General features: G+C 52.0%; 1 protein-coding gene across 1 annotated transcript; it reads left to right on the plus strand.

Moving 5' to 3' along the window:
- The first annotated feature begins 1,055 nt into the window (after positions 1-1,055).
- Positions 1,056-5,929, plus strand: LOC128899313 (gastrula zinc finger protein XlCGF57.1-like). Its single transcript, XM_054177692.1, has 5 exons — positions 1,056-1,299; positions 1,795-1,898; positions 2,100-2,192; positions 3,510-3,584; positions 4,820-5,929. The coding sequence occupies exons 1-5, from the start codon at positions 1,056-1,058 to the stop codon at positions 5,927-5,929; spliced, it is 1,626 nt and encodes a 541-aa protein (XP_054033667.1).
- The last annotated feature ends 12,946 nt before the right edge of the window (positions 5,930-18,875 follow it).

Below are 18,875 nucleotides of genomic sequence, written 5' to 3' on the forward strand. Positions count from 1 at the left end.
AGAAAGTCCCACCGCCGGAGAGATAAACAGCGTACTTCTAAGAGATCCTTCTCACCCAGAGAGAAATGGTATCGACTAGCACAGTCTCTGAATGTACCTGAATTCGTGATGGCGCCATTATCAACGGGACAGTTAAAAGGAATAGTGCTGGCCTTGCAAAATAAATCCGGCAGCTGGAAAGAGGACAACTACAGAAGTGATCGCCGCGGCAAGGAGAATGAAGCTGGAAGCAGCAGTCCTAAAACTGTTTCACTCAGCAAGGATGCTAACCCCTTCATACCTCGCCGCCAGAGCCCAGATAAAAAGCCAAAAAACTAGACACAGCGGTGACTGGTCCAGGCCTCACTCATCGCTTTGTTAACACTTGTCAATGGTCTGAGGATCCAGAGCCTTTCATTTTGATTCCCACTGGACCTGATCGAGCTGCTGTAAAATTCCTTATTGACACTGGGGCGCAGATCAGTGTTTTGAATGTGCAACAAGCCAAATGCTTGAGAATCTTACCATCCCGCAAGAAGATAAAGATACAGGGTGTTACAGGAATGCCTCATACATGCCATTTAGCCAAAACAAGGTTGTGGCTTCCTGGCGACAAGCGGAGTACCCTGGTAGAAGTTGCCCTGAGTCCGTACCCAGAGAACATCCTTGGATTTGATGTTTTAGCCGGCAAACGGTGGCATCTCCCTAACGGTACCTTGTGGTGCTTTGGCTCCTATGGAGTAGGAGCAAAAGGGACCAGAACCGCTCGGGTAGGTACTCTCCAAATTGCTCCACCCTTACCCAAATCGAGCATCACATGTGTTGCACAATATTCCCTACCAGCAGCAGCCAGACAAGGTATCACTGAGGTGATTGCAGACCTGGAAAAGAGACAAATCATCACCAGGACACACTCACCCTATAACTCACCAGTGTGGCCAGTGCGTAAACCTGACGGACGATGGAGACTCACCATTGACTACAGAAGACTCAATAGCAACACACCTCCTCTCACTGCTGCAGTCCCAAGCCTGACATCCATCGTGACGGCAATCCAAGCTGCATCACATACTTGGATGGCCTCACTGGACATTAAGGACATGTACTTTATGATCCCTCTACGTGAGGAAGACAAACCACAGTTCGCTTTCACGTGGCAAGGTTCCCAATTCACCTTCAATCGTCTTCCCCAGGGGTACAAGCACTCAGGAACCATTGCACACAATTCCCTAGCAGCACTGTTAGACACCATTGAAGTCCCAAAGGATGTAAGTGTGTACCAGTACATAGATGACATCTTTGTCGGGGGAAATGACAAAGGTAAGGTGGGTTCAGTAGCTGCAGCGATCTGGGATCTTTTAACCACAAATGGGTTACAAGTTCCACGAGACAAATGTCAAGGCCCAAGCCAAAATATTAAGTTTCTTGGATCCTGGTGGGTTGCAGGAGCAGTATCAGTGCCAGAGGATGCTCTTGAGGCTATTGAAAGGGACCAACTTCCCAATAACAAAAGGGAGCTTCAGCAGCTCTTGGGTACCTTGGGTTACTGGAGAAAACATATTCCAGGTTTCTCAGTAATTGCTCGTCCCCTCTATGACCTGCTTAAAAAGAACAGAGTCTGGGACTGGACCCCAAGGCACACTGAAAGCCTAAAAGTCTTGAAGGACGAATTGAAGGCTTACCAGAAATTGGGCCCTTTGCACCCACATGACCCCTTAAGGGCAGAATGGGGCTTTTCTGAACATGCTTCCTACTGTGGGGTTTTTCAAAGAGGACCCAAAGGCGCAAACAGAGCTCTTTTATTCTCTTCAACAGCATTCAAAGATGCTGAAAAGAGATACTCTGAATGGGAGAAGGGCCTCCTGTCTTTGACCCGGGCTGTCAAAGAGGCCGAGAAGCTGCGCACTACGCAGGATATCGTAGTGCAGGGCCCATTCCCTTTGCTCAAAGCAATCCTAAAGGGAACCCCTCCACCAGAGGGAATTGCTCAGAAGGCTACCGTGAGAAAATGGTATGCCTATCTGGAAGGGATGGCTCAGCTTATGCCTCTAAGAGAGGGACCCACAAAGGTGTCCAAATTGCAGCAGCCCATCAACCCACATACTGTTCCTCTATGCCAGCCCTACAAGCCGTCTCCTATTCAGGTAGCACCTGAATTGACTGCTGATGCCAATACTGAGGGAGTGTGGTTCACCGATGCATCTGCCCAAAGGGTAGGATCACAGTGGCATTATAAAGCCGCAGCACTGGAAATTGGCACAGACAGAACTGTCATTGAAGAGGGTGAAGGCAGTGCCCAAGTGGGAGAACTGCGTGCCCTCATGCTGGCTGTGGAAAATGGTGCAGAGACCATATACACTGATTCGTATGCCACTTTCAAAGGTGCCACCGAATGGATTTGCCAGTGGGAAGCAAATCAATGGATAGTTGGCAACACACCAGTTTGGAGGGCGACTGACTGGCAAAGACTACTAGAGATAAGTCGAGCCAGGACTATCAGAGTAGGATGGGTGAAGGGACACTCTAAGGAGCGAACCCCTGCTGCTACTTGGAATCAACAAGTAGATGACTTAGCAAAAATCAGTGTAGTTGATCGTGAGGAAAAGGAGTGGGAGCGACTGGCTGAGTGGCTACATATTAAAAGAGGTCACTCAGGTAAGTCAGACCTTTACTATGAATGCAGATCCAGGGGGTGGCCAGTTTCTCTGACCACATGCGAAACCATTGTTTCAGCCTGCCCTCAGTGCCAGGTTAGATTAAAAGCTAACCATCCTGGTCTGGCTCCAGCCCAGCATATTAAGAAAGACAAAGTGCTATGGAGCACATGGCAAATTGATTATGTGGGTCCCCTCCGACCCTCACATGGGAAAAAATACATACTGGTTGGGGTGGAAGTGGTTTCAGGCTTAGTCATGGCCACTGCCACTAGCACTGCTTCAGGAGCTCAAACCATTGAAACTCTAAAGAACTGGTTCAGCATTCTGCCTATGCCTGAACATATTCAGAGTGATAATGGGTCACATTTCACCTCAACCTTAGTGCAAGACTGGGCCCGAGGGGAAGGAGTCAAATGGATGTTTCATACCCCATATTATCCCCAGGCAAATGGCATGGTGGAAAGGGCAAATGGCCTCATCAAGAAGCATGCAAATGTTTCAAAGAGTAACTGGGACAAACGCCTGCCTTCTGCAGTTTTCATTGTAAACAATCGATGGGGAAATTATGGCAGCCCCAAAGTCAAGGCATTCTGCCCTGCTGACCCAGTTAGGGATGTCAGCCACATGCCAGGGGAGGCAAAGGATGAACACCCACATTCACTAACAGAGATGCAGGTGGGCCAACCAGTGTTAGTGAAACTGCCTTCTATTGGGATTGTACCCATGACACTGGCTAAGCCCAGGGGTCTATACGCTTGGGAGGCTACTGACATCAATGGGAAAACTCATCGCATAAGTGCTCGGTGGGTCATTCCGAATTATTAACTGTTAAGCCCGGCTTTAAACACCGTGGCCAGTTTTGTTTCCCCACAGAGTGACAACGGTTCCAGTGGACAGACTATCCTGGAGATGAAGACCCATCTCGGGAGTAACAGGGATCCATCACCAGTCAGGGGGTGGAGACTAGAAAACACTAAAGTCACTGGTACTGACGTTAGAATTGAGAAGTTCTATCCTGTTGTAGTATGCTTTGTTTAGAGTACAGTTGTACAGTTCTGAGATACGTATATATATGTATGATGTTCTTGTGATGTTTATATATAATGTTTAATCATAGAACAGCATTTGCCCACATATACTTGCCCATAAGCAGGGGGTGGAATGTAGTGAAGGATGCTTATGGTCAGGATGGTGCCCCAAACATTTCTGGAACATACTCTACTTACACCATATTTGGTAGGTGTTACTCCATTGGTTAACCTTGCGTTAGCAACAGAATGCTCATTGGGCCAGTATTCACTGGGGCAAATGGTAAATAGAGGTCGTTTGGTTGATGAGCACACACATCGCGTTGGAGCTGTGAGTGTGTGCGTGCCAGTGCTGCCGTAGTCCACCTTGCCCGAGACTCAAGCCAGTGCCCCAAGAGACCTCACGCTCCTTTGCCACCGTCACCAAGCTGCGTGCGGTGCCGTGGACAGTATCCCGTGGGATCAACCACGACGCGATCCCTTGCTGCAGGAGGAGCGCCAGCAGCCCGTGTGAGCCAGCGTCGCTGACCTGCCACAGCCCCACCTCGAGCGGGAGCCCTTTGTGTCCTGGGAGGAGCAGCAGCCACGCGGTGCAGCCACGCGGCCGGCGCCATTTCCTGTCTCCGTCTTACGGCACATCCGTGCCACGTTTCTGGACTATAAATATTATTAAGGAGAGATCTCACGAAGTCCTCAGCTTGTAAGTCATGCCTTTCTTTATAGTTTCCAGTTGAGGTAGCGTTTGGATTTCTCCGAGTGGAGGGTTGCCAGTCACCGACCAACCCCTCCCCCCGCCGCTTTCTGAATTAGTTTCGATTTTAGGTTCTGTGAATTGTTTGATTCAATTGCCCACATTTAAACATTCTGTAAATATAGTTTCACTAACCGGATATTGATACCTGTGAAGGGTGACTGTAAATACCCCGTTACAGAGTTTATAAATAATTTAACATATATTTTCATTGGTGTATCTGCCGCTCATTTTCTGAGGGCATATTCACGACAAGCCCACACTGTGGCAGAAACTGAAGGTTTGAGGTCCCCTCTGCATTCTCTCCTCCAGCTGGGTGTTGGGAGTCAGGGAGTGTTATGATCCAGGCAGGATCTCAGGGTTTGAGGTCTTGGGCTCAGGTGCTTCCATCTTCCCTATTGCAGAGCTGTGACCCCTTCCTGCCACAGTATGGCCTCACAGAAGGACCCAGGCAAGAGCTGGGAGGACAGCACCCAGAGATCAAGTTAGAGAAGCCCAAGTGCAGTCCCAAGGGAGAGGAGGAAGAAAATGAGGAGAAGATGGAGGATGATGGTGTGAAGAATGATGACTATGAAGAGGAGGATAATGATGATGATGAAGGTGACCAGGGTGAGGGGGAGGAATGTATGGAGGAGGATGAAGTCAGAGCAGGTCCCTCAGTGTCACCAAAACAGCTGAATCAGTGTGCTGAGTGTGGGCAGAGCTTCCCACCTGGCTCACAGCCAGTGAAGCACCACTGCCGGCAGCCTGGCTCCCGGCCCTTCGTCTGTGGTGACTGTGGTAAGAGGTTCAGCTGGAATTCTGACCTCATCCGGCACCGCCGCACCCACACTGGTGAGAAACCAATCACCTGTGCTGACTGCGGCCAGAGCTTCACCCGGCGCTCCAGTCTCACCCGGCACTGCCTCACCCACACTGGAGAGAAACCGGTCACCTGTGCTGACTGCGGCCAGAGCTTCACCCGGCGCTCTAGTCTCACCGAGCACTGCCTCACCCACACTGGAGAGAGGCCCTTCTCTTGTGACAGCTGTGGAAAGCGCTTCAGGCACATGGCTCATCTTAGGCAACACCACCTCACCCACACCAGTGAGAAGGCCTTCACCTGCAGAGACTGCGGCAAGAGCTTCAAAACAAGCTCCTATCTCACAATCCATCGCCGCATCCACACTGGAGAACATCTGTTCCCCTGTGCTGAGTGCGGGAAGACCTTCACCACGAGCAGCAGACTAATCAAGCATCAACTCACCCACAGCGGTGAGAAGCCCTACAGATGTGCCGACTGCAGCAAGAGCTTCACGAGGAAGGGAGACCTCACAAAGCACCGTTCTGTGCACACTGGTGAGAAGGCTTTCAGCTGTGCTGACTGTGGGAAGAGCTTCAGCTACAGCAGTAATCTCATTCGCCACTGCCGCACCCACACTGGTGAGAAGCCCTTCGCTTGTGCTGATTGCGGTAAAAGCTTCACCCAGAAGGGATCCCTCAACAAGCACCGCTGCACCCACAGCAGAGAATAGCCTGCACTGTAGGGGGGCAGAAATCCACCTAGAATCTGTTGGGTAACCCTGACCCCTCTGAGAGAGCTTTTCCAGCACCAAAATCATCCCTTTTTCCTTTGCAGTTCTCAGGGACTGGGGACACCAGCAGCAGCAAACACCTCCTGCCCTTCTGAACACCAATTATTGCTAATGAGAACAATTACAGTGCTGAGTCGGCACAGCTGGCGCTCCCAGTGGCGCTGGGCAGGGCTTTGCCAGGGTCTGTCTGGCTCTTCCCCAATGCTTTGTGTCTCCCTGGGGTAAAAACCTCCCTGTACATTGACCAATTGTGTCAATAAAACCTAAAACTTACCCAAATCCTGTCTGTTTGTTTTTATTTCAGATATCCCTGCCTCAATGCCCAAATTTTAAGGGGATTTGCTCCCAAGGGATGGGGTGGAGCTGTGTGCCCAGTTCAGGGAGGGGAAAATGAGGTTCTCAAAGGAGTCTTGAGGGGCATCTCAGAGGCATTCTTCAGGGGCTTTCAGGTGATCTTAGGTGTTTGGGATTTGAATGGTCCTAGGACCACCTTTTGGGATCTTTGGAGGGTGTAGGGGGAAGCTCATGGAGATCTTTGGAAAAACCCAGAAAGCTTCTGTTGGCTTTGTACTCTGGGGCTGGAACAGGTTGAAGAGCTGAGAAGAGGTTAAGCTGCCTGTTCCCCCCAAAACAGAAGGGAGGGAAACATAACACACAGAGGAACCAAAAAACCCTCTGCAGCAGCAGCCAGGAGTTCAACCCCTGCAGCTCTCCCCCTCAGCAAAGAGCCAGCACCTGAGAGCCAGAATAGCAGCAACCAGAACAGGAAGCCTCTGATGTTGCCATCTGAACTTCAAGTCCTGTAGTACTTTGCTCCAGCCAGCACTGTCCCTGTGAAGGTGGCATGAGGCAGGGTGGTGTGGAGTAATGGCAGCAAATTTTCAGCTTAACCTTTGATATTCCCAAGCCCTCATTCTGTGCCACCTGCACCATGCCCAGCAGCAATCAGCAGCACACCTCAGGCACTGTCCATTCTCACTTCACAGGAAGTGGCTTTGGAGTACCCAGAGGGCGGCTCACTGCAGGTGCTCTGCAGCTGCACTCTGTTCCAGCACAGTCTGGATCAGTCCATGCCCAGTCCAAATGCTACAAATGAGGCACGAGTTTCCTGAGCAAATCAGATCATCAGAATACAAAAGTACAGTGACCTCAGCCTGTGTGCAGAAAAGGCACAGTGGAAAGCAGCAGCAAGCACCTGTATCTACTAAAGCTTTATCCTCTCATGGGATCAACTTGCCAGGCCATTGCTTCTGTGTGGTCCAACAAACCAATTTGTCTCTCCCCTCCATCTGGTTGGAAGCAGAGCCCCTCTACTGCTGCCTGGGGTCCCTTGCATCTTGTGAAGATGCTTTGGGAGTCCCTTCAGGAGGACCAGAAGCAGTTTCAGCTTCCCTGCTCTTCTTATGTCATTTCCCACTGGAAACTGAGGCAGCATCTCTGGAGGGACAATTCCCCTGTAAGTCACAGACTCCTGCAGCCAGGACTGGATTGGGTTTTCCCTTCCACTTCCTCACGTCCTCCCCATGGTCACACAAGTAAAGCAGAGGGTGTGCTGTGGTGTGTGCCTCCCAGATTCTCTCCCTTGGACAGGGGAGCAGCTGTTCCTCATGGCTGAAACACAGGGCTGTAAAGGTGGGGAATAAAAGCTTCTTCTAGAGCTGATGGAACTCCTGGGACAGTTCCTTCTCAGCTGCAGGTGGGGATGGGATGTTCCTGGATTTGCTTTGGGATCGCTTTTGTCACTGCTCTTCTGGCTCTCTGTACACACTCATCACTTTCCATTTAACCTTTCCATCTCTTTTGCAATCCCTTTGAGTCATTATTTCTGCCCGTGGTGAGGAGGGGGTCTGCCTTAACCCATCACGTTTGGGCAAGCCAGGCAGGAGCCAAAAGCAAAGCTAACAGATATGATGTCCTGCTTTTTATACCCTAGCTGGGCAGGGAGGGGGGGAGTGGAACAGACTCAGCTTCTCAGGGGAGAAACACCCTGCAGGGAGGGTAAAGTACGCACAAGCCCTCCACCCTGCTTTGGGTGTTAAGCCACCGCAGCAGTAAACCCTCAACCCAGGACAGTTTCAGCCTTACCTGAACCAAACTTCTCTAAAGCAAAGGTTTGGCTTCCTCACGAGCTGGGAACGTCAGGAAATCTTTCCCTGGTGCTGTGTTTAGAGCCCTGACAGCGCGGCACCGCTGTGCCCTGATCAGGAAATAGAGACCGGCGCCGACCGCCTGGCTGTGCCGCGGGGTTGCTGCTTCTCCCAGAGCACAAAGGTCCTGGAGCCTCCCAGGGGAAGCTTCAGAGGCTTTTGCCACTGGCTCCACGCAGCGCAGCCCCCGGCAAAGGTTCCCCGCTCCGGGGGCTGCGGCGCTTCAGGACCGGCGGTGCGCAGGGGCCGCCATGGTTCCCTCCCGTGGCCATGGCTTACGCGGCAGTTGCCCCCACGCTCCGCGGCACCGCCCCCAGCTGGGCAGCAGTGGCAGTGTGCGGCGAGGCCTTCTGCAGCGCTGCTTCAAGGCCCGGGCGAGGCGGAGCGGAGCGGCACAGAGACGCACACAGGCATAGGCACCGACACCAGCGTGGGGGGCACTTGTGTACCAAACAGCTCCTGTTTCCCATCTGCCCCAAAGAATGCTGCTCCAGTGAGCATCCCCTGCTGACACAATAATTAACCAAGGAGCTGATCCTTTGCCAAATAAGCACAAGCACACGCCCTAAACAGGGCAAACAAACATGTAGCCTGGGCCTTGTTTGCCACAGGCGTGCAAACATGCCCAGGCAGATTGTTTAACTGGACTCAGTGGTACCAAGGTCCCCCCTGCCACTGACTCCAGAAGGGAAGGGAGACAAAGGGGGTTTGAGTCACACACACAGAAGCATGTTCTGGTAATATTTGGGGCACAATCCTGGTCATAAGCACCATTCACTACGAGGGGCAGCTGATCCTGGCTCAGGCTGCTTCTCTGATGCAGCTGCCATGCCTCTGGCACTGTCTGTAGGTCCAGAGACATTCCCTTGCTCCTGAGCCCTCTGCACAGAGATGAGAAGGGCTCAAGAGGCATGGGCCAGGCCCAAGCACATTGCAGTGATTTCTGTCTCTCAGGAACTCCCAGGCTGACAACAGACTTTGCCCAAACCTTTCCCCAGCTGGGGAGGATTTTGCACTTGCTCAGGGCTGAAATTCCAAAGCACCAGAGGTGACCATCAGTCTAAGAATTTGCCCCTTCCCTCCCCCCCCCGCCACTCCTCAGCATCCAGCATCTGGGCAGATCTCACAGTGGTTTCCTTGGGAGTGTCCTGTATTGCTCTGGATGAAACCAGAGCAAGCTGCCCAGCAGTGGGCAGCACAGCTCTGAGCCATTGCCCTAAGCTAACACTCAGCACCATCAGCAGCACAAACAGGACTGCAGCTCATCAGCCCCCTCAAAGCAAATCCATCAACAAAGTGAACACACCACAGGTAAGAAAACTTCTGTCAAACTGTTGACAAGCCTCAAGCCTTAATTGAATCCTCTTATCCTCTCTTTTTGTTAGCTCAATCCTGCCAAAATCTGTCTTCATTTAGACAGCTGCTTTCCTGCCCCATGTTGGGCTCCAGAAAAGGAATGTACTGGGTTCAGCTGAACCAGCAGCTTAACCTCTCTGCCTCCCCCAACACAGAACTGAGGGGAAGAGAACACCACACAAAACCTCTTTGTGTTGATACAGAAACAAATGAGAGAAGAGTTTCCTGAGCAAATCAGATCATCAGAATAGAAAAGCACAGTGACCTCAGCCTGTGTGCAGAAAAGGCACAGTGGAAAGCAGCAGCAAGCATCAGCAAGCAAGGCAAAAGCCCAAAGCAGGGAGCTGCTCCCCTACCCCTCCCTGTCCCACTGCCATCCCAGCAGAGCAGCCAGCACCCAAAAATCCCAGAACCCAGAAGCAGCAACTGGCACAGGGAGCCTCCCATGATGCAATCTGAACTTTAAGCCCCACAATCCTTTGCTCCAGCCAGCACGTCCATTTCTGAGGCTGGCATGGCTGCAGCATGGTCTGGATAACAGCAGCAGAGTCAGCTCAACCCAGGACAATCAGGAGCCCCTCCAAGCAAAATGGAAAGAGCCTCTCAGCTTCTGTGAACAACTTCCAGTGCTTTGAAGGCAGCTGGACTTGCCACATGGATACATTAGCTGAGTGCCCAGAAGAGCCCAAGGGGGCAGTGGAAGGTGACTTCAGAAGGATCCTTGAAGATGAAGCTCAAACAGACTTCATGATTTGTAGCTGGAACCTTGGTATTTCCTATCGGGGTCTCCTTTGGATTCAGAGCCCTGTGACAATTCACAGGGTCAGAGGATGTTAGGGCCTGGGAGGGACCTCTGGAGGTCTCTGAGTCCCCCTGCCAGAACAGGACCATAGAATCCAGTGCAGGTCTCACAGGAACACATCCAGACAGGGCTGGAAAGGCTCCAGAGAAGGACACTCCACAACCTCTCTGGGCAGCCTGTTCCAGGGCTCTGTCTCCCTTACAGTAAAGAAGTTCTTCCTTCTGTTGAAGTGGAACTTTCTGTGCTGCAGTTTCCATCCATTGCCCCTTGTCCTATCCCAGGGCACAAGTGAGCAGAGGCTGTCCCTTCCTCTTGCTTCCTGACCCCCAGCCCTCAGATATTGATAGACATTGATCAGATGCCCTCTCAGTCTTCTCCTCTCCAGACTAAACAGCTGCAGAGCTCTCAGCCTCTCCCATCAGGCAGTGCTCCAGACCCTTCAGCATCCTCACAGACTCTGCTCAGATCCCTGTCCCTTTTGAGCCCAGAACTGGATGTAATATTCCAGGTGGGGCCTCACCAGGGCAGAGTAGAGGGGGAGGAGAACCTCCCTGGATCTGCTGGCCACACTCTTCCAAATGCACCCCAGGATCCCATTGGCCTTCTTGGCCACCAGGGCACATTGCTGTCCCATGCAGAACTTGCTGCCCACCAGAACTCCCAGGCCCCCCATGGGGCTGCTCTCTAACTATTTGTTCCCTTGAGTGCTGTGGGGTTCACATTGCTCTGGACATTGTATGGTGCAGCTCACCTCCAGTGAATCTGAGGCTCCCCAGAAGTTGCCACTGGGTTCCTCTTAATCCCATGGATCCTGTCCCAGCAGGCACTAGTGCAGGAGAAGGAACACCAGACTGAAGGGAAGGAGAAAGGGAACTGAAAATCTCATCACCTGAATCTAGAGAGAAAGCCCTTGGGCCCTTGAGCCCTTGCTCTCATAGAGCAGCAAGTGAGTGCAGATGGAACAATGGTTGGAGCGATGGAGGGTGAAGGCTGCAGGGTGTGGGAGGGCTTAGTTCAGCAGCTGTGAGGCTCTGCCTGGCTCCTACCTCCAATGGTGCTGGCAGCAGCTGACCCCAGAAGCTCAAAGCCCCAAACCCTGCCTGGCTCAGGACAGTCCCCTGAGCCCTCCTGACATCCAGCACAGCCCAAGCAGGCACTCAGGGCTCCTAGCCACACAGCCCAGCCATCCCCCATAGCAGGAGTCACCTGAGGTCCCACTCCCTCTCTGTCCCCCTTGCTCTCCTCAGTTGCTGCCTGAGGTGTCTGCAGGGTCCCTCCCCAGCCCTCATCTGTAACCCCTCCTTGGCTTGGTGCTGTTCTTTCAGCCCTCCAGCTGATCTCAGCCTTTAGTCTCAGACCCCTTCCATTCTTGTGCTGCTGCTTCCAGCCCAGTTCCTTAGAGGCTTCCTGAGCCACAGCATTTCCCACTCCACCCTTCCAGCTGCAGTGGCAGTGGAGGTGGGGGGACACAGGGCCATGGACAGCCAAGGCAGCAGGGACATGGATGTGTTGGGAATGAGGGAAGGGCCTGAGAATGGCCAGGCAGGAATTAGGCCTTGTCCCCCCAAGAAGGGGAGAGGATGCAGGGCCCAGGTGGCAAATGTGTGTGCAGGGCATGGCAGAATCTGGCAGCATTTGAGAAGGTGAAAGGAGTGAATTGTGCTGCAGCTCTGCGTGGTTCAGCTGGGAGATGAACAGCAGCCCCTGGGCACTGTGCCCCCCCATCCAACCTCCTTTTCTCTTGGGGCTGTGGAGTGGCAGCTCCAGGAGAGCTGCAAAGAACAAGGTGAGAGAAATGGTCAGGGAGAGAAGGAAGCCAAACCCTTTCCAGTGAGTGTCTTTGGGCTGCAGGTGTGTGAAGGGTGCTGGAGGTGTGAGGTTTGGGCAGGAGGCAGAGACTCCTCCAGCATCCCAGTGAGGGCTGAAGACTTTTAGCAGGAAGCTGCCCAAGTCCCTTCCCCCTTTGCTGCATCTGCAGAGATCATGAAGCTGCCTTTGTGTGTGTCCTGAGGGCTGCTGTGATCTTCTCTTGGGGAGTGGGCAGCAGAGAGGTGTGTGCAGGGCAGAGGTGAGCACAGAGTGGGTGTGGTGGGGGTAGGGCCAGGGAGGACAGGTGGGTCCAGAGCAAGATGTGCTGTCAAATGCAGCTGCAGGCAGCAGAGGCCTGGGCAGGCAGTGGGAGGAAGCTGAGGCAAGGCCTGGGAGAGGCTGTGTGGAGGCAGCTGTGTTGTGGTGCTGGCCTGCAGCTGTGTGCTGGAGGCTGTGTGCTGGGCAAGGAGCTGAGTCTGCACTTTTTGGGGCCTCCCATCTTGATCAGGCCTGGCTGTGTGCTGTGGCTGTGCTGCTGGGCTTGGGAGCTGCCCCCAGCAAGGCTGAGCTGTGCTGCCTGGTCGTGGGCAGTGCTGAGCCATCCCTTGCAGGTCAGTGCTCTCCTCTGAGCCCTTTGCTTGTCTCTGTCAGGGGCTGAGTCCTCTCTCCTTCATCCCTGCCCCTGTGTGCTGTGGAAGAGCAGAGTTTGCAGATCTGCCCCTTGGAGCAGCCCAAAGGTAAGAAACCCAGAGTGGGGCAACAGCAGGATCCTAGGCCCCCAGGGCAGCTCCCAGCCTCCTCCACCTCCTCCTGTCCAGCATATTTCACCTCTTCAGGAGCTCTGAGGCACATCAGGTGTTGTGGGAGTTGAGGAATGCTCCAGGCTGCTGGGGGTCAGTTGTGAGCAGGAGGAGATGTTTGGGGGTTGGGATCTGGAGGGTGGTGGGAGAAGGTTGGAGGTGGTTTGGTTTTCCTTAGTCAGTGCTGCTGCCTCCATTGTTTGAGCCAGGGGAGATCAAAGGACAGGGCCTGGGCCAGGAACCACCCTGCCAATGCCCCCAGGCTCGAGGAGAGTGGGACAAGACCACTTGCAAGTCCCAGGGTACCTCAGGGCACTGATCACAGGAACCTGGGGTCTCAGCCCAGGTATTAGAGGTCTGTGCCCACACTGTGGCAGAAACTGAAGGTTTGAGGTCTCCTCTGCATTCTTTCCTCCATCTGGTGCTGGGAGTCAGGGACTGTCATGACCCTAGCAGGATCTGAGAGTTTGAGGTCCTGGGCTCAGGTGCTTCCATCTTCCCTATTGCACAGCTGTGACCCCTTCCTGCCACAGTATGGCCTCACAGAAGGACCCAGACAAGAGGTGGGAGGATAAGAATCACCCAGAGATCAAGTTGGAATAAACCCAAGTGCAGCACCAAGGGAGTGGAGGAGTGGGAGGAGGAGCAAGAAGATTACAAGATGGAGCATGGTGAGCAGCTTTTCAGTTGTGAGACCTGTGGCAAGAGGGTCACACGGGGCTCTGATCTCAGCATCCACCGCCGCACCCACACTGGTGAGCAGCCCTTCAGTTGTGAGACCTGTGGCAAGAGGTTCAGCCAGGGCTCTCATCTCAGGTGACACCACCTCACCCACACAGGTGAGAAGCCCTTCAGTTGTGACAGCTGTGGGAAGAGGTTCAGCCGGAGCTCTCATCTCGGGCAACACCACCTCACCCACACCACTGAGAAGTCCTCTACCTACAAGGACTGCGGCAAGACATTCACTCACAGCGCCACCCTTCGCCAGCACCGCAGTGTGCATGGCACTGAGGAGTCCTTCAGCTGCTTGGATTGTGGCAAGAAATTCAAACACAGCTCCAGCCTCAGCATCCACCGCCGCATCCACACCGGAGAGCATCTTTTCCCCTGCGCTGTGTGCGGCAAGAGCTTCACCACGAGCACCTCATACATCCGGCATCAACTCATCCGCAGCGGTGAGAAACCCTACAGCTGTGCTGACTGCGACAAGAGCGTCACCTGCAGGTCTAAGCTAATCCAGCACCGTCGTGTGCATACCAGAGACAAACCTTTCACATGTCCTGACTGCGGCAAGAGTTTCACTCAGAAAGGCCACCTCAACGTGCACTGTGCCACCCACACCAGAGCTCAGCCCACACTGGAGGGGAGGCATAGAGTCACCCAGAATCTGTTGGGATAATCATGATTCCTCTGAGAGGGCCTTTCCACCACCAAATCACCTCCTTTTCCCTCTGCATTTGTCAGAGGCTAGGGGCTCCAGCAGGAACAAACACCTCCTGCCCTTCTGAACAGCAATTAGTGCTGATGAGAACAATTGCAGTGCTGAGTAAGCACTGCCCTTGGAGCTGGGCTGAGCTTTACCAGGGTTTGTCTGGTTCTTCCCCAATTTATGTCTCCCTGGGGTAAAAATCCCTCTGTCCATTGCCCAGTTGTGCTGATACAAGGCCAAAGTTACCCAAATCCTGCCTGTTTGTTTGTGTCTTAGACATCCCTGCCCACAATGCCCAAATGCTGAGGGCATTTGCCCCCTAGGAATGGGGCTGCAGCTGTGTGCCCAGTTCAGGGAGGTCAAAGTGAGGTTCTCAGGGACATCTCAGTGTTTTTTTCATTCTGCCAAGGGATGTTAGGTGTTTTGGGGGCCCTGGAGAGTTCTAGGATTGATTTTCAGAATCTTTGGAGGGTGCAGAGAGGATCTCAGGGAGGTGTTTGGAAGCCCTTGGAGATCTTCTGTCAGCTTTCCACTACAGAACTCTGCTGCTTTGCAGCAGGCCTGGGGCCTCCAAAAGCCTTCTCCCTAGCTCAGCAGTGTTCCTGATACGTTCCTGCTGACCTGGGGCTTCCCTCAGCCTTTCCATCCACCCAGAAGTGGAAAGAGATTTCTTTGACTACTGAGTTTTCAGGAGCTTTAAGAGTGTAAAGAGTGAAATCACGACAAGAAAAGATGCTGTGCCTCAGAACAGTGCTCAGAAATGCTCTCACAGGATGTCTGTCTTACACTTGGCTCTGAGCTTAGCTCTGCAGCTCTAATCAGTGTGCCTGGCAGAACCATGAGCTGTTGCTACTCAAGCTGGAGCTGGCTGAGCTGCTGCACAAAGCCACAAGTCCTGTGCTCAAGATGCTGCACTGGGAGCTGAAAGTGCCTGTGCAAATGTCATGGTCTTCAGCTGGAGAGACCTCTCCCCACAAATAACTGCCACAGGCACAGTCTGGAGCTATCCAATGTGCAGAGAACCCCAGAAAGGCACTTGGGCAAGGAACTGGGAAGCAGCTAAGGAAGTGCAACTGCAGGTGGGACTGGGAAACTCTCAACCTGTGAGAGCAACTTGGGGGTGTGGAGCTGCCCCACTGTGGGAAGCCTTTAGGGCTGGTGAGCCAGCGCTGGATGCCAGGTGGTGCTGATCCCTTGCTTTAGAATTCCCTGCTTCTCCTCCTTTCCTATCCTGCAGCTGCTGTTCTGCAAACCAGGGCAGCTGCAGGGCCATGTATAGAGCCTCTGACTCTCTGCTGACCAACTCCAAGCTGCAAAGTTGTTTTCCTGTGTGAGCCAAGAACAACATCCTGCATGTCAGACTTGCTGGCACCTTTGATTGGAGCATGCTTTAGTTTGTACACAGGGCTGGATGCTACTGGTGCCATGAATCAGTGGGAGGGGTAAGAAAGTCTATCAAAATGAGGTACTTCGGGCAAGAGAGATTGGCTTAGGGACTTCCACTCCTGTTAGCTACTTCTTCTGTTAAGGGCTCCTGGGCCTTGTGATGTTAAGGACACTCTCTCTGTCATGCTGGGCACTCTGCAACGCTGTAATAAAGGACTTGTGAGAGGACTCCTGAGGTTCTCTACCCTCTGCCCTTCTGGCATCTCGTGATACCAGCAAGGGGTTGGTCCATTTCTCAGGTCAGAGGGCACCCTGTTCTCAGGGTGAATCATTAAGGACTCAAACCAAAAAATAAGGTGGGGTATTTGTGTGTGCAGGGAACATGGTTTGGGAAAAAGCATTTGTGTTTAGCTTGGCTTTGAAAGAAGTTGTAACAACCAAGGGTACTTACAGGCCCATTCAAAGCAACCAAGCCAACTCTTTCAGGGACAGCACCTGAGGGGGTGGTTCAGAGAACCTCTCTGTGTGTGTGTGAAACCTGGCAACAGCAGTGTTGTATGTTTTGAGGTTGTGTTTCTCATTTAAACTTGAATGCTGAAGATTCCTTGATGCATTGACAGATGGATTTGTCTTGTTACAATATAAAAGACCTCTCAAGCTTTGCAGGCTGCAACCCTTGGAAAAGAGTTTCCTTGCAGCATCATCACAGAAGACATCTTTCAAGGACTCTACCTTCCTCCTATCCCTGCAGATCCATTCAAGTCTGGAAGGAAGCTCTGACTTCAGTTCCAACTGAAGGACTGTCGGTTATGGACAGGTTATGGATTTGTTCTCCTGGCTTCCAGGAGGAACAGGATGAAATGAATTTTGTCCTGTTTGCTATGGGGGTCAGCATTGTTACTCTTTTACCTTGTATAATTTTATATAATTGATTCAGAATGCAGTGTCCAATATGCAATTGGTGTTTAAGGATGGTGTAAAACAGATTGGTGCCATTAGCCAATCAAAACTCATGTCTATTGGAAAAATGGTTTAAAACTTCTTTCTTTCCTCAATCATTGATTGGCAGGGTGGTGTAAGAGGCTAACTCTTGTATCTCTTGATGTGAATCCACAAAGATAAAATCACCTTGTGTATCATGGGAAGGCCCTGTGTCACAGCTCTCATGGAATGGCACTGAAAGTGTGATAAGGAAACAGTTGTGGAGGTTAGCTTTGCCACTGGTAAAGAGAACTATTTAGAGTAGAGTAGAGTAGAATAGAATAGAATAGAAAAGAAAAATAGAATAGAAGAATGGAATGGAATGGAATGGAATGGAATGGAATGGAATGGAATGGAATGGAATGGAATGGAATAGAATAGAATAGAATAGAATAGAATAGACCAGGTTGGAAGAAACCTTTGAGATCAAGTCCAACCTATCACCCAGCACCATCTAATCAACTAAACCATGGCACCAAGCACCCTATCAAGTCTCCCCCTAAACACCTCCAGTGATGGCGACTCCACCACCTCGTAGGTGTAAAGGCATCTTAGAGGAACCTGTACTTTGTAGTTCCTTTACTACTGTGTGTACTACCCACCCATATGTGCTAGGAATAACTGTTGATTGCATAATCTATAACAAATCAAGCATTGATCATCTCAGTTGTAGCAATATTACTTTTAAGACTTGTGTTATTGATAAGTGTGGTGGTTTAGCCTGGGTGCTGGCCCAGATGCCACTGCACAGACCACACGTGGGAGGTCCCAAGGGGTGGGCCCATCCCAGGGGGTTGGTCACAGGAAACCAGGTATTCCATTCCCATAATGCCCTGCTTCCCTATAAAACATCCACACGGGGTCTTCACTTCCTCTTTCATCCCCCGCTGCTGCCTAGGTAAAATGGCTGAGCTGCCTCCTTTTGGCCTGCCCAGGGCCAAGGCTGGGTTGGGGGAGGAGGAAAGAGCCCTGGGGGGTTTGGGTGTACCCCCAGGTGGGGATGGGATGTTCTTGGGTATGTTCTGGGATCTGTCTCTTTTGTCACAGTGCTTGTGGGTCTCTGTAAAGCTTTCATTGTTGTTTTTTATTGTTTTCTATTTAAACTTTCCATCACTTCTGCAATCCCTTTGTCTGAGTCCTTATTTCTGCCCCTGGTGGGGAGGGGTCTGCCCCAACCCATTACAATAAGGACATTGATCAGTGGAGCATGATCATTCCCTTCCGAAGAAGGGCAGAGGCATGGATCCCAGTGACTATGACAAGAGGGTGGGAGAGTGAGAATGGATTGGATCATGTTACCAGACTATTAGACCAGGGACTAAAGGATTCTAGATAAAGGGCAAAAAGATTTGTGGGATGGTTAATGTTTGCTCTAATATCAGCTGTGATAATATTAGCATCCCCAGCTGCTTCAGTTACAGCTCTGACAGAGGGCATACAAACTGCAGACACAGTGAGAACTTTATTGACCAATGTGACAAATGATTTGCAGCTGCAGGAAGCTATAGATGAGGAAATAATGGCAAGGTTATAGGTGCTTGAGGCCAGTGTTGTTTGGTTAGGAGATCAACAAGCTGCCTTGCAGACCCATATGATGCTGCAGTGTGATAGGGAAGGGAAGGGAAGGGAAGGGAAGGGAAGGGAAGGGAAGGGAAGGGAAGGGAAGGGAAGGGAAGGGAAGGGAATAAACCAGGTTGGAAGATACCTTCAAGATCATCGTGTCCAACCCATCATCCAACACCATCTAATTAACTAACCCATGGCACCAAGCACCCCATCAAGTCTCCTCCTAATCACCTCCAGTGATGGTGACTCCACCACCTCCCCAGGCAGCCCATTCCAATGGGCAATCACTCTGTGTAGAATTTCCTCCTAACCTCCAGCCTAAACCTTCTCTGGTGCAGCTTCAGACTGTGTCCTCGTGTTCCTGTGCTGGTTGCCTGGGAGAAGAGACTAACCCCCACCTATCTGCAACCTCCCTTCAGGCAGTTGTAGAGAGCAGTAAGGACTCCCCTGAGTATCCTTTTCTCCAGGCTAAGCAACCCCAGCTCCCTCAGCCTCTCTTCACAGGGCTGTGCTCCAGACCCCTCCCCAGCTTTGCTGCCCTTCTCTGGACATGTTCCAGTAAGTCAACATCCTTCCTAAACTGAGGGGCCCAGAACTGGACTCAAGGTGC

The sequence above is a fragment of the Dryobates pubescens genome, chromosome 43 (genome assembly GCF_014839835.1).
Source record: "Dryobates pubescens isolate bDryPub1 chromosome 43, bDryPub1.pri, whole genome shotgun sequence".
Lineage (NCBI taxonomy): Eukaryota > Metazoa > Chordata > Aves > Piciformes > Picidae > Dryobates > Dryobates pubescens.